This window comes from Paramormyrops kingsleyae, chromosome 25 (assembly GCF_048594095.1).
Source record: "Paramormyrops kingsleyae isolate MSU_618 chromosome 25, PKINGS_0.4, whole genome shotgun sequence".
NCBI classification, from domain to species: domain Eukaryota; kingdom Metazoa; phylum Chordata; class Actinopteri; order Osteoglossiformes; family Mormyridae; genus Paramormyrops; species Paramormyrops kingsleyae.
Window position 1 is genome coordinate 1,764,030 of NC_132821.1, and position 12,766 is coordinate 1,776,795.

At 45.6% G+C, this 12,766-nt stretch overlaps 1 protein-coding gene across 2 annotated transcripts in view; it reads left to right on the forward strand.

Annotated features, from left to right (window-relative positions):
- Positions 1-12,766, forward strand: part of LOC111833176 (phospholipid-transporting ATPase IA) — a 127,624-nt gene that overhangs the window by 85,177 nt on the left and 29,681 nt on the right. For both annotated transcript variants that reach the window (XM_023791154.2, XM_023791155.2), the window contains 3 exons: positions 749-888; positions 2,632-2,770; positions 4,421-4,485. In XM_023791154.2, coding sequence (XP_023646922.1) covers positions 749-888; positions 2,632-2,770; positions 4,421-4,485 — 344 coding nt within the window. The remainder of the gene's footprint in view (positions 1-748; positions 889-2,631; positions 2,771-4,420; positions 4,486-12,766) is intronic.

The following is a 12,766-nucleotide window of genomic DNA, read 5'->3' on the forward strand; positions in this document are numbered from 1 at the left end:
TTAGACTGACAACCTCAAACACACACTGTTACATGGATTCTCACATAAACATAAATGAACTGAAACCTCTAAGTCCTTTCATACACAGAACTGTTCCCTGTTTTTACATATTTCCCTTATAATTAACTGGAAAACTGGCTTTATTCTTTACTTTGCAGGGTTTTATCATATGAAAGCTCCCTTTATTTGTCCGATTACTGGAAGGCAGTTGTTCAACCCTGAAAAGGTTATTTGCTCAGTGAACATCTGCGTAATGTTGCTATGGTTACTGTGACATAGTTACCACATTGCAAACTTGTTCACTGCCACCCATAGACTGTGTAAGTTAATGCAGCTTCTAGCATCAGCTGTTAGGAGAGTTTAGCACGATTGTTTTTGGATTGCCTGTATTGCCAATATTGTCAAACTTGCTGAATCTGATTGGACATTATCAAGCGTCATGTGACCCACCCCACTTCATGGCACCTGGACCATTGCAATTGTGATTGGAGTTTGTTTGAATGTTTAAAGCCAGTTACAATTGAACTGGACATTTTATTATTATTACAATAAATGATTCATAGCTAATGGTAGCTGACAGATAAAGAGAGCCAGCCCAGTATAACCAGTAAAAATGAAAAAATAAGCAAATGGGAATTTCAGTTAAAGGTAAGACACTTTGCAAACATCCCAAGCACAGATTCCCGTTGGTACATCATTGGAACCGATTTAGGGGGCGGCATGTGGCTCAGTGTTTCTCTCCCCGCAGGTCTGCGGACACTGTGCTACGCGGTAGCCGACATCTCCCCGGCAACATACCGCGAGTGGCTGGAGGTGTACCAGCGCGCCTCGACTGCCCTGAACAATCGGGCCCTGAAGCTGGAGGAGAGCTACGAGCTCATCGAGAAGGTGGGACCCGGCAGTGTCACTCACGTCGCCGTGGGTCACTCATTACGTCGCTGCTACTGTTGGGCTTACGTCATTAGCAGCATCACCGCTAAACGGACTGCTAATACCATCCGAGATATACATTTAGTTTATTTAGCAGATGCTTTAGATATAGCTGTTAGCATGACTTATGTTAGCATTATGTTACTATTAGGTTTGTTCTGTCCCTGCTGGGGCTACATTACTGTGTAATAACTGAAAAAGAAAAAAAATATTTATATGTTTCAATATATTGGTTTTGTAATACTATGACAGAATACTTAAGTTCATCATAAATGACATTTAAGTCCCTTTTCAGAACTGGCAAGTATACAAAAAACCTTTTGAACATACATCACAGTTTATTATTTAATCTTACAGAACAGCATACATCACCATTTTTATTTTATAGCTATAAAAATAATTTATGTATTTAATTAATCGATTCATTGTGTGGGTTCTGCTGCCCCTTCAGTCCATTTTACACCTCAAATAAATGATGTGGGAAATTTTGTTTGTCCGTTTGCTCATTTATTTTTGCTTCCGAACAATCAGTTGGCCTTTTTTTACCCCCTGGATATCCATCACTCATACTGCAGCTGGTGATGTTGGGAGGCCTCGTTAAGTGGACAGGCAATCCCCAACTTTCAGACAACTCGTACTTAAAACCCGACTGTCATAAAGACTATTATATAAAATTCGTGTTAAATACAGTGGTTCATAATAAGGAAATTCGGGTTAAATACAGTGGTTCATAATAAGGAAATTTGGGTTAAATACAGTGGTTCATAATAAGGAAATTTGGGTTAAATACAGTGGTACGCAGGAATGCACTGCTTTTTGTCGCTCATAAAAACATTGTGTGGCCTTAGCGGTTTGCCAGCTTGGGTGCAGTACAGTACAGTATTATTTTTATTATTCATGGATTATTATTGCTATTGTTCTGTACTTTACTGTACTGTACTGTTATTATTTTTCCAACTTACCTAGAAATTCGACTTAAAGCCAGACTTAAGAAACGGATCTCATTCGTAACCTGGAGACGACCTGTAGTTTGCCTTATTAACAGCAGAGGGCCCAGTCAGGGGCCAAAGGCGGGATGGCAGCAGGGGCCTGCGGAGCTGACTGCTTGATCCTCCATGCTGATAATACAATGACACATTCGCAGTGGGACAGGGTTAGTGATACCCATCCCCACCACTAGGGGGTAATCTATTGCCATCATAAAGTGAATGCTCTGTAAATTCTGCATTCATTGGTGATTTTGTATGTATTTAGTGCCTTAACACTCATGGGGAGCAGTCTGAAGCAGGCGTAGTGGGCGTTGGTGGACGTGTTTTACTACATGTGCGGCATGTAGGAAGAAGCAAAACAAACCGACTGCGCTGCCGCTATAGAGGTTCAGTTAGATGTGTGATATCGTATCTTAATTTATACAGTATATCTGACTTCTCCCTTATAATGAATGAGATTTGTTCACATTGTCATCCATGACATTGTTTTAAGCGGTTTTAAAGCAATATTACCTTGGATCACATAGATAATGAGTAATAATTGGCAACTAGGTGCAGCAACAAATCAACAAACCGGATAGTTTGCCTTTCATTTCCCAAACAAGGTGGGGGACGAATGGACCCCAGAGTTCTCGTACTGTGTCTGTCCTGACCCCCCCCCCCCCCCACCCTCATTCCCCTGGCATTGAACACCACCTTCACGTTTGCGTAGAACCTGCAACTGCTGGGTGCCACAGCCATTGAGGACAAGCTGCAGGACAAGGTCCCCGAGACCATCGAGACCCTCATGAAAGCTGACATCAAGATCTGGATCCTGACCGGGGACAAACAGGAGACAGCCATCAACATCGGTAGGGCACGCACCGAAACATGGTGAATGTTTACCCTGCTACTGTGCCACCTCCCTCAGTAGAGTCCCCATGGCCAGTCTGCTGTGTCGGTCCCTGCAGCCACACCTGTAGGAGGGTTTGGCTGGCGCTCTGTTGAGGTCGTAAGAACTATACAGCAAATCCTAGTCACCCCCATGTGTATGAGGCCCCGCTGTTTGGGGTTTGAGAGAGTCATTGTAGAAGTTTATATGAATATTGTTGATGGCATTCAGGTCAGCTTGTATAAGGGGAGAGAAATGGGAAGCCTTTCAGGGGGCCAGCCACTAGGGGGAGCCCATGAGTATTTCAATGTGGATTGTCGTAGATTTGCTTTAGATAGGACCCATTTGGTAGAATCTTTCAGGGGACTGGCCACTAGGGGGAGTCCATGAATATGTCAGTGTGGATAGTGGTAGCTTTGGTTTGGTGGGGGCCCAATCAGGAAAATCTTTCTTGGGTTCTTTGTGCCACTCTAATTCCCCCAGGGCTTGTTGGGCTGTTGTCCTTGGCGTCCAGATAACGGATGCTGCTTGACCCTGCCTAACCAAACCCCAGTGAAGTTGCCCTTCTTGGCAACCCCAACTTTAAATTCTCCCTCTTTACAGCCGACTGGTGATCCCTTTAGTAGGAAAATGGGCACCTGCCATAGCTTAGAAGTACTAGGGCGATTGCCCCACTTATTGGCCAAACTGGCGTGATTCCATTTGACTTAAATGGTCAGAAAGGTAGCGTGAATCTGTACCTCTGGCAGAAATATGTAGGTAAAGCAAGGGGCTGTTTTATAGGTCATTATTTATATTTTATTTAAATACCCGCAATACATGAAAACAGCCTGCGGGGCCCACAGTTATAATTTTATGGACTGAAGGTGGCGCCATTTATGCAAGGTGCAGGCTCAGCCTCTTAATGTTTTACAGTATCTGCCTTTTAGCCCTAAATCCCTTTAGGGCCATTTTGTGAAAAGCCCTGTGATTTCTGGGTTCGGCCAATTGGGTCCCAGGGGAGCTGAGGAACTAAATTGCCGTCTCCCGCCAGAAATGGGACCCTGTGATTCAGGGTTTTTCGTTGCAGATTTGCTGCATTTCTTATGTCTTCTGAGCACATTCCACACGTCTGGATCGAGTACATGTTTCTTTTCTTGTTTTTTCCTTCTCAAAGTTCCCAGAACAGCACGACAGGGGAATGGAAACCAGACCGGAAAGTCTCTTATTGGGATCATTTGTCACATGCAATTTTCAATGTTGTCATTATGGTGGATTCATTGCTTTCAGGTTGCCAAATAATCTCAGGTCCACATAAGTCGCTTTGGTGCTTTAGTAAGACATTCAATGCTGGTCATCTAGCTGTAATTATATAGATTTAGCCAGTGGCGCTCTGAAACACTACACCCTCAAGACAAAGCTCACAGCTGTGCGGTTTAGATGTGTAATTCCTGAGGCTGGGTTTGTCTTTTAGAGATTCACCATGGCCTGTCATGCATATTTAGGAGACAACATGCTTGGATTTGAAGCCTCTACTGCTCTGCCAAGGCCTGCCCTTGTGCGTGCGTGTGTGCGTGGACGTTTGTTTGTGCGTGTCTTTCACCATGACATCTGATCACAGGCTCATCTGCTGTTTGTTCCCCGTCCGCAGGACACTCGTGCAAACTGCTGACGAAGAACATGGGCCTCATGGTGATCAACGAGGGTACCCTGGACGTAAGTGTGATGCCCGAGCCAGTTGAGGACAGTCTTCCGTGTGTTCACCATCACACCGAAGGACCTCCAAGTCATCTGTATCAGCTGTGAGAACAATTTCTGAGTCACTTCAAGGGCAGATCAGCTCTAGCGCACAGATGCGAGATAAAAATAAAGAGAACTGAAACTGGCAGTCACTTGAGTGACCCCCCCCCCATCGAAAGCAGACCTGCAAAACTGACTCACTATAAAAGGCATGACAGATATTATGATGGTGCTGTGGAAATCACCACGCTGATCTTCACTATATCCTCATCGTCCTATTGCAAAATCCTCTTTAAGGCAGAACTGCTGCATCCTTGCAGAAATATTTTTATGTTCCTTTCATGGCTAGTTTTTGTCTAGTAGGTGTTACGGCTGCCGAGTGATGGCTCATTTAAATGAGTGTCTTAATTATTAGGTTAAGTGAGAAAAAGGCTGGGCATTGAGAGCTGACCTAAGGGAGAGAGCAGGCCTGGGGAGCTGACCTAAGGGAGAGGGTGGGCCTGGGGAGCTGACCTAAGGGAGAGGGTGGGCTTGGGGAGCTGACCTAATGGAGAGGGTGAGTCTGGGGAGATGACCTAAGGGAGAGAGTGGGCCTGGGGAGATGACCTAAGGGAGAGAGTGGGCCTGGGGAGCTGACCTAAGGGAGAGGGTGGGCCTGGGGAGATGACCTAAGGGAGAGAGTGGGCCTGGGGAGATGACCTACAGTAAGGGAGAGAGTGGGCCTGGGGAGATGACCTACAGTAAGGGAGAGAGTGGGCCTGGGGAGATGACCTACAGTAAGGGAGAGAGTGGGCCTGGGGAGCTGACCTAAGGGAGAGGGTGGGCCTGGGGAGCTGACCTAAGGGAGAGGGTGGGCCTGGGGAGCTGACCTAAGGGAGAGGGAGGGCCTGGGGAGCTGACCTAAGGGAGAGGGTGGGCCTGGGGAGCTGACCTAAGGGAGAGAGTGGGCCTGGGGAGCTGACCTAAGGGAGAGGGTGCCTTTCATGCTTTCAGAATAATCCCACCCCCTCCCCCCCACCCCGTTTTTTTTGGGTTTTGTCATCGCGCCAAACTTGTACGGCTAAAATTCCTTTCAAATTGAAATGAGAGCCGCGCTTAAACAGTGTCTTGTGCAGGCCGGACTGATTAGTATTATGATTTATTTGAGTTGCGACATCGGGGGTCTGAGGGGAAACCCGAGCGGAGTTCTCTCCAGGCCAGCTCTCCCTCATCTTCACTCCTCCTTTGTTTTTTTCCGCCCATCTTTCCTGCGTCCGTTCGTTCGCTCACACGCTCTTCCCTCTCTGCTGGCGTCCTCTCTTTCTTGAGACACCTCTTTGTCTCAGTCAACAATGGCCCAGATAGTTACTTTTCATTTTTAAGATTTTCTGAGCACATTTGGGCATGCAGTTAAAGTGTAAATTAGAGGGATATGTGAAATATTCATTTGTACTTGGAGCAGAAATATTAGTACTGCAATGGGTGAGAGACTTGGTTCAAGGGAAAGTTGAAACCATCGAGAATATTTGCAGGAAATCAGTCGTGTTAAAACATTCCGTCTCCTTCCTGTTGCATCCTTCCTTCTGCTCAGAGGTGGCACTGGCGTGGTCGGGGAGTGGTCCAGAGTCACGGGTGTGATGATGGACTCTGAATTCAGCTATCTTGTCTGTAGCAATAACACTCACACTGGATCAGATATACCTCACTAATGGATGCTGTCTTGTGAATTTGGGGCCAAGGGCAGCAGGAAGTCAGCAGACCGAGAGCAGGGTAGAAAGATGGAGAGGGGCTGAAGGGAAGTGGGGGTGGGGGCAGGAAAACATGAGGCATGGAGGTGGGGTTGCTGTTTTCCTGCTATTAGGAGCAATTAATTGATGTAGTGCAAGAGAGACAGAGCGACTGCCAACAACAACATGGTATGGGGAGGGGTGTGTGTCTGTGTGTGTGTGTGTGTGTGTGTGTGGGGGGGGGGGGGGGGGGGGGGGGGGGTTTGCATAGATCAGATTTGAGGACCAAATTGTCCCTAAAGTGTAGTAAAACCTGAAATTTCCCTACTTTTGGGGACATCTTTTGAGGTCCCCATTTGGATAACCTCAGTTTTATAAAAATCTGTGAATGCAATCAAAAAAGTAAAAATGCCAAAAGTCTTGTACAGTGGTACCTCAGTTCTTGAACTCATTAGAACTCGAATTTCTTAAAAGTAGAACCAACAAGTTCTAAAAAAAATTACCTAGAACTCGATCTGAATCTCAGAAGTCAAACCATGAACACCCACCTAAGATAACTTGTACACGCAGGGAAATTAGTCTCGCGGAACATCTCTCAGCGGAAAGAAAGGGTAACGCTTCAGTCTCAGCCTCGCATTCACTGCGATAGCATCGTGCATGTTTACACTAGCTGAATACATATATTTAGACAGTAAAAATACATTTAGACAATGATAGACAGTAACAGTAATTATTAAATAATAAAATACATTTAAAAACAAAGATTTCTTATTAATTTAATATTAATAATAAGCCATTAATACATTTAACTATAATAATATTGTTGTGCCGAGCGGGGACGGAACGGAGACAAAGGCGCAGACGTCAGGGTATCGGGGAATACGGGGTTTAATTGCAGGTAAGGCAGGCAAAAAGTAGACGGACAATACAATGACCGGGCTGGGGAAACAAACTGAAACGCGGACGAAATACAGAGGACTAATGAAAACAACCAGAAACAGCTGATCACACGGGGTTAACGAGGGGGCGTGGCACACGGAAGGAGCGGACGATCAGGGCAGGACACATTGTTTTTTTTAACTTTACACATTGTTTGGATACATTTATTTTCTTACTTTACAAATTACTGTTTTGATAAATGTGCTTAGATGTGTTTAGTACAGTATATGGTCGTCTTGTTTTATTCGGTTCATTTTGTGTTTAAATGCTAAAAAAAAAAAAAAAATAATAATAATTTTTGGGCCGGGAACCAATTAATTGGTTTTTCATTATTTCTTATGCGGAAAATTTGATCACAACTCGAACCTTTTAGGATTTGATCCGGAGTTCTGAACGGATTAAATTCGAGTTTTGAGGTACCACTGTATTTGGGTTGTTACTTATGGTTAAGGTCAGGGATGGGTAGGAGTTAAGGATGTCGTGATTGGGATTAGGGTTTTTCCCATAGAAATGAATGGACGGTCCCCATTTAGATAGGAAGACCAACTTGTCTGTGTGTTTGTGTGTGTGTGTGTGTGGGGGGTGGGGGGGGGTGGGGGGCGGCATTGGGTGCCTTATAGACAGTAACAGTAATTATTAAATAATAAAATACATTTAAAAACAAAGATTTCTTATTAATTTAATATTAATAATAAGCCATTAATACATTTAACTATAATAATATTGTTGTTATCCCCTTTGATAGCTGTCGTTCACCTTACCTAGGCCACGCCACCCCTTTGATGGCTGTTGTTCACCTTACCTAGGCCACGCCACCCCTTTGGTTTCTGCTTCGCTTCCCCTTCTCCTTCAGGAGTTAATACCCCATATATGCTCAGCAGTTATTAATTTGTGATTTTCTGGAAGTTTCTAAAATGTCTTTCTAAACACCTCCTTCTACCTTCTGAAGCCATGCAATCATATAAGCAACAATCTGGTCTTAATCTTTATATCTGAAATTCTATTATTAATGGTGATTAGTGTTTTTTTTTTTTGGGGGGGGGGGGTGGTACTTGTTGATTAATATCTTGAAGCGACCCTATTCACTGCTCAATCCAAAAACTTCTGGGGAAACCAGGCCAAGCTGGGTCTGCGGCAGGTGTTGGCAAATTTCCCATCCTCTCGTGGTGTGCGACTCAAGGCCCCGGAATGTTCTTCCTTCTGGCAGGGAAAGTGGAGGGTGCTGTTGTGTTAGAAGATGGGTTTCAGTCTCCAGACCCCATTTCCCTGAAATAGTAGCCGGGACTCGTATCTGACCTCGGCAGCCTTTAACACGCAGCCACACCGGTGGGAAGGTGAGGGACCCTGGTGCGTCTGCATCTACATCAAAAGCCAGTGCTTTGCTCTGAAAGTTACACCCGCTTCTCATTGCTTCTTTGCAAATGAGTCCTGGATGAATGAATGAATATGAAAGCTGTATTTCAAATAGGCTCTCAGTCATGTTTATTTTACTCTGGCATTCTGGGTGGTTTGTTTGTCCAATGAAGTAGTTGCTGATTGGCCCTTTGTATTGTTTGCATTTATATGACACTTTTATCTTGAGCGATTTACATTAGAGGGAACAATTGCAATTTTAAAGCGTGCTCTCTAGGATGTGCATCCTCAACGCTCGCATTGTTAGCACAATGCTCTGATTTTTGAGCTACATTGTGACGAATGTCTGCCTTAGTTTTTCTAATTATTAGTATTATTATTTTTTAGCCATTTGATATTGTGCAGGTGTTGGAGCACACAGGCAGGGCTCTCATTGGCTGGCGTTTACAGCTCCCTTCTCCCATGTTTGCCGTCAGACACCTGCGTTATGTCAGACAGCACTGAGATCCAGCCAGGCGGTTTCGGTTTAAGCAAATAGCACAAGAACAAAGACGCCTGTCCTTACAGTGGACATGAAGCACAGTCTGGGCACAACAGACACAGATTTCTTTTTTTTTTTTTACAAAGCTTTTTGCGGTTTATTGAGCTTGCTTAGGCAAGCTGTTTTCTTTATTTTTTCAGTCTTTATTTCTTTGGTTTGTGTGTGTGTGTGTGGGTCATGTACGTATTACATTGTGGGGCCCAAATGTCCAAAAGACTTGTTATTTTGACCTTGTGGGGACCACAGTTTCGATCAGTGCAAAAGGAAGCTCAATTTTATAGAAATCTGTGACTGCAATCAAAAAACTAAAAATGCCAAAAGTGGTGCATTTTCTTAGGCTACTTTTGGTTTAGGTGAGGGCTGGGTAGGGTTAGGGTGTCATTGCCACTATTAGAGTTTTCCCCTTAGAAATGAATGGAGAGACCCCACAAACATACGAATGTGTGTGTGTGTATGTGTGCTCAGCCTTGAATTACAGAAATGGGAGCTTCCCATATAGAAGTGGAACATGGCCTTTCTCTCCATCTTTCTTTAAGCTACTCAGAAAATTGGAAACAGAAAGGGGTTAGCTGAAATGCAGTTGTCATTCGAGTGGCCCGAATGTCATTTTGATCGGAGTGTCCCCTCACTGCCTCAACTGGAATGTTTTTGTCTACAAGTCGAAGAGGTCCCGTTTCCTTGTAAACCCACGCGTCTGTAACATTAAACGACTGTGTCGGTCTTCTCTGTGGCATTCAGTAGGGGAGTATCCTCTAATCCGGATCAGGAACGATACTGACAGCTCACTCATGGGAGCTGCTTGTGATCTGCAGATATTCTGTGACCTTAAGTAGAATTATGTGTTTTTCTTGTGCCATTCTTCTAACTTTGATCTACTAGTAACCATTTCTGCTGCTTGGAAGTGAAATATAGTGATGCTTTAGATTGAAGTGCTTATGAAGACAGAAAGTACAGGTGGTGAAAGTAGGACTTGAATGACAGAAGTTTTTAACTCATAACCTGAACTGATTGTTGCCTTCTTGTGGTCGACAAAAACAGTATATCTGTTGGCCATTATCCAAGAGTGAGTGAATGACTGAGTGAGTGACAATGTAGTCTTAAAGTAATGTCATTTTCAGATGACACATTTCTGATTGTGTGTGTGTGTGTGTGTGTATGCAGCTGTATGGGGTGCTATTTTGTCCAAATCATGGGGCCCAACCCATCGATCATTCATACAAATATTGCTATCTTGTAGAAATTTATGATACAATATTTCTTCAAAATGAGTCATCGCTGATTAAAATCTTCCCCTATTAATCAGGAGGTGGATGTATTCCAGGTTTTCCACTGAAGCCTTTCAGCTTCCTGCCAGCGCCGCTTCAGCTGGGAGAAAAGGAATTAAATTAAAGCCACACACTCACATTGGTGCTGAAAAAGTCATCTTTGATCAAATAGTACTGAGGAATAGAAAATCTAAGCTGTTATTTTAAACACGCAGTATTGATATTCAGCATTTGTTTTACAGACAGATCAGTAATGAGGACCAGCGCATAATCATTTGAAATGTCAGTGATTTATCCATCAATCCTCTGTAATTGCTTATCCAATATAGGACTCCAATAAGCCTGGATGCCATCGAGGGAAGGTAGGGAATAAAGCAGAGGGCGTCCAGGATGAGGTGCCAGTCCGTTGTAGGGTTGAGCCTGGATGCCATCCAGGAAATGTAGGGAGTAAAGCAGAAGGGCGTCCAGGATGAGGTTCCAGTCCGTCGCAGAGATGAGCCTGGATGCCATCCAGGAAGTGTAGGGAATAAAGCAGAAGGGCGTCCAGGATGAGGTTCCAGTCCGTCGCAGAGATGAGCCTGGATGCCATCCAGGAAGTGTAGGGAATAAAGCAGAGGGCATTCAGAATGAGGTGCCGGTTCGTTGCAGGGATGAGTCTGGATGCCATCCAGGGAAGGTAGGGAATAAAGCAGAGGGCGTCCAGGATGAGGTGCCGGATCGTTGCAGGGATGAGCCTGGATGCCATTCAGGAAGTGTAGGGAATAAAGCAGAGGGCGTCCAGGATGAGGTGCCGGTCCGTTACAGGGATGAGCCTGGATGCCATTCAGGAAGTGTAGGGAATAAAGCAGAGGGCTTCCAGGATGAGGTGCCGGTTCGTTGCAGGGATGAGCCTGGATGCCATCCAGGGAAGGTAGGGAATAAAGCAGAGGGCGTCCAGGATGAGGTGCCGGATCGTTGCAGGGATGAGCCTGGATGCCATCCAGGAAGTGTAGGGAATAAAGCAGAGGGCGTCCAGGATGAGGTGCCGGTCCGTTACAGGGATGAGCCTGGATGCCATTCAGGAAGTGTAGGGAGTAAAGCAGAGGGCGTCCAGGATGAGGTGCCGGTCCGTTACAGGCATGAGCCTGGATGCCATCCAGGAAGTGTAGGGAGTAAAGCAGAGGGCGTCCAGGATGAGGTGCCGGTCCGTTACAGGCATGAGCCTGGATGCCATCCAGGAAGTGTAGGGAGTAAAGCAGAGGGCGTCCAGGATGAGGTGCCGGTTCGTTGCAGGCATGAGCCTGGATGCCATCCAGGAAGTGTAGGGAATAAAGCAGAGGGCGTCCAGGATGAGGTGCCGGTCCGTTACAGGGATGAGCCTGGATGCCATTCAGGAAGTGTAGGGAGTAAAGCAGAGGGCGTCCAGGATGAGGTGCCGGTCCGTTACAGGCATGAGCCTGGATGCCATCCAGGAAGTGTAGGGAGTAAAACAGAGGGCGTCCAGGATGAGGTGCCGGTCCGTTACAGGCATGAGCCTGGATGCCATCCAGGAAGTGTAGGGAGTAAAGCAGAGGGCGTCCAGGATGAGGTGCCGGTCCGTTACAGGGATGAGCCTGGATGCCATTCAGGAAGTGTAGGGAATAAAGCAGAGGGTGTCCAGGATGAGATGCCGGTCCGTTGCAGGGATGAGCCTGGATGCCATTCAGGAAGTGTAGGGAATAAAGCAGAGGGCGTCCAGGATGAGGTGCCGGTCCGTTACAGGGATGAGCCTGGATGCCATTCAGGAAGTGTAGGGAATAAAGCAGAGGGCGTCCAGGATGAGGTGCCGGTTCGTTGCAGGGATGAGCCTGGATGCCATCCAGGGAAGGTAGGGAATAAAGCAGAGGGCGTCCAGGATGAGGTGCCGGTCCGTTACAGGGATGAGCCTGGATGCCATTCAGGAAGTGTAGGGAATAAAGCAGAGGGCGTCCAGGATGAGGTGCCGGTTCGTTGCAGGGATGAGCCTGGATGCCATCCAGGGAAGGTAGGGAATAAAGCAGAGGGCGTCCAGGATGAGGTGCTGGTCCGTCGCAGGGATGAGCCTGGAGGCAGTCTCATTGGGTGCTTTTTAATTAGTAACACATTTGCAACAACATAAAACACCAAACATTTGTGTTTAGTATCCTTTTGGGAGCCAGTGACTATAATTGCAATTAATAGCAAAATGACAAAAACAGAATAAAAAGAAAAAATCTTTGTGGAAGATGTAAAAGCAATAAATTAGCAGCATTTTTCCAGAATTAATAAAGCATCCCAAGACTTTCTGTGAGCACTGTATGTGTGTGTTGTACAGGAACTGCACAGATCCAGTGAATAACATGCTGTTTTGTGCTCCTTTGAGGAAAAAGTGTGAAACTCTAAGCACTGCTCTGCAGAGGCTTGAAATTCTACTGACTGAAGTGATTTTCAAGGAGAATGTTTTTCCCTTCCCTGTG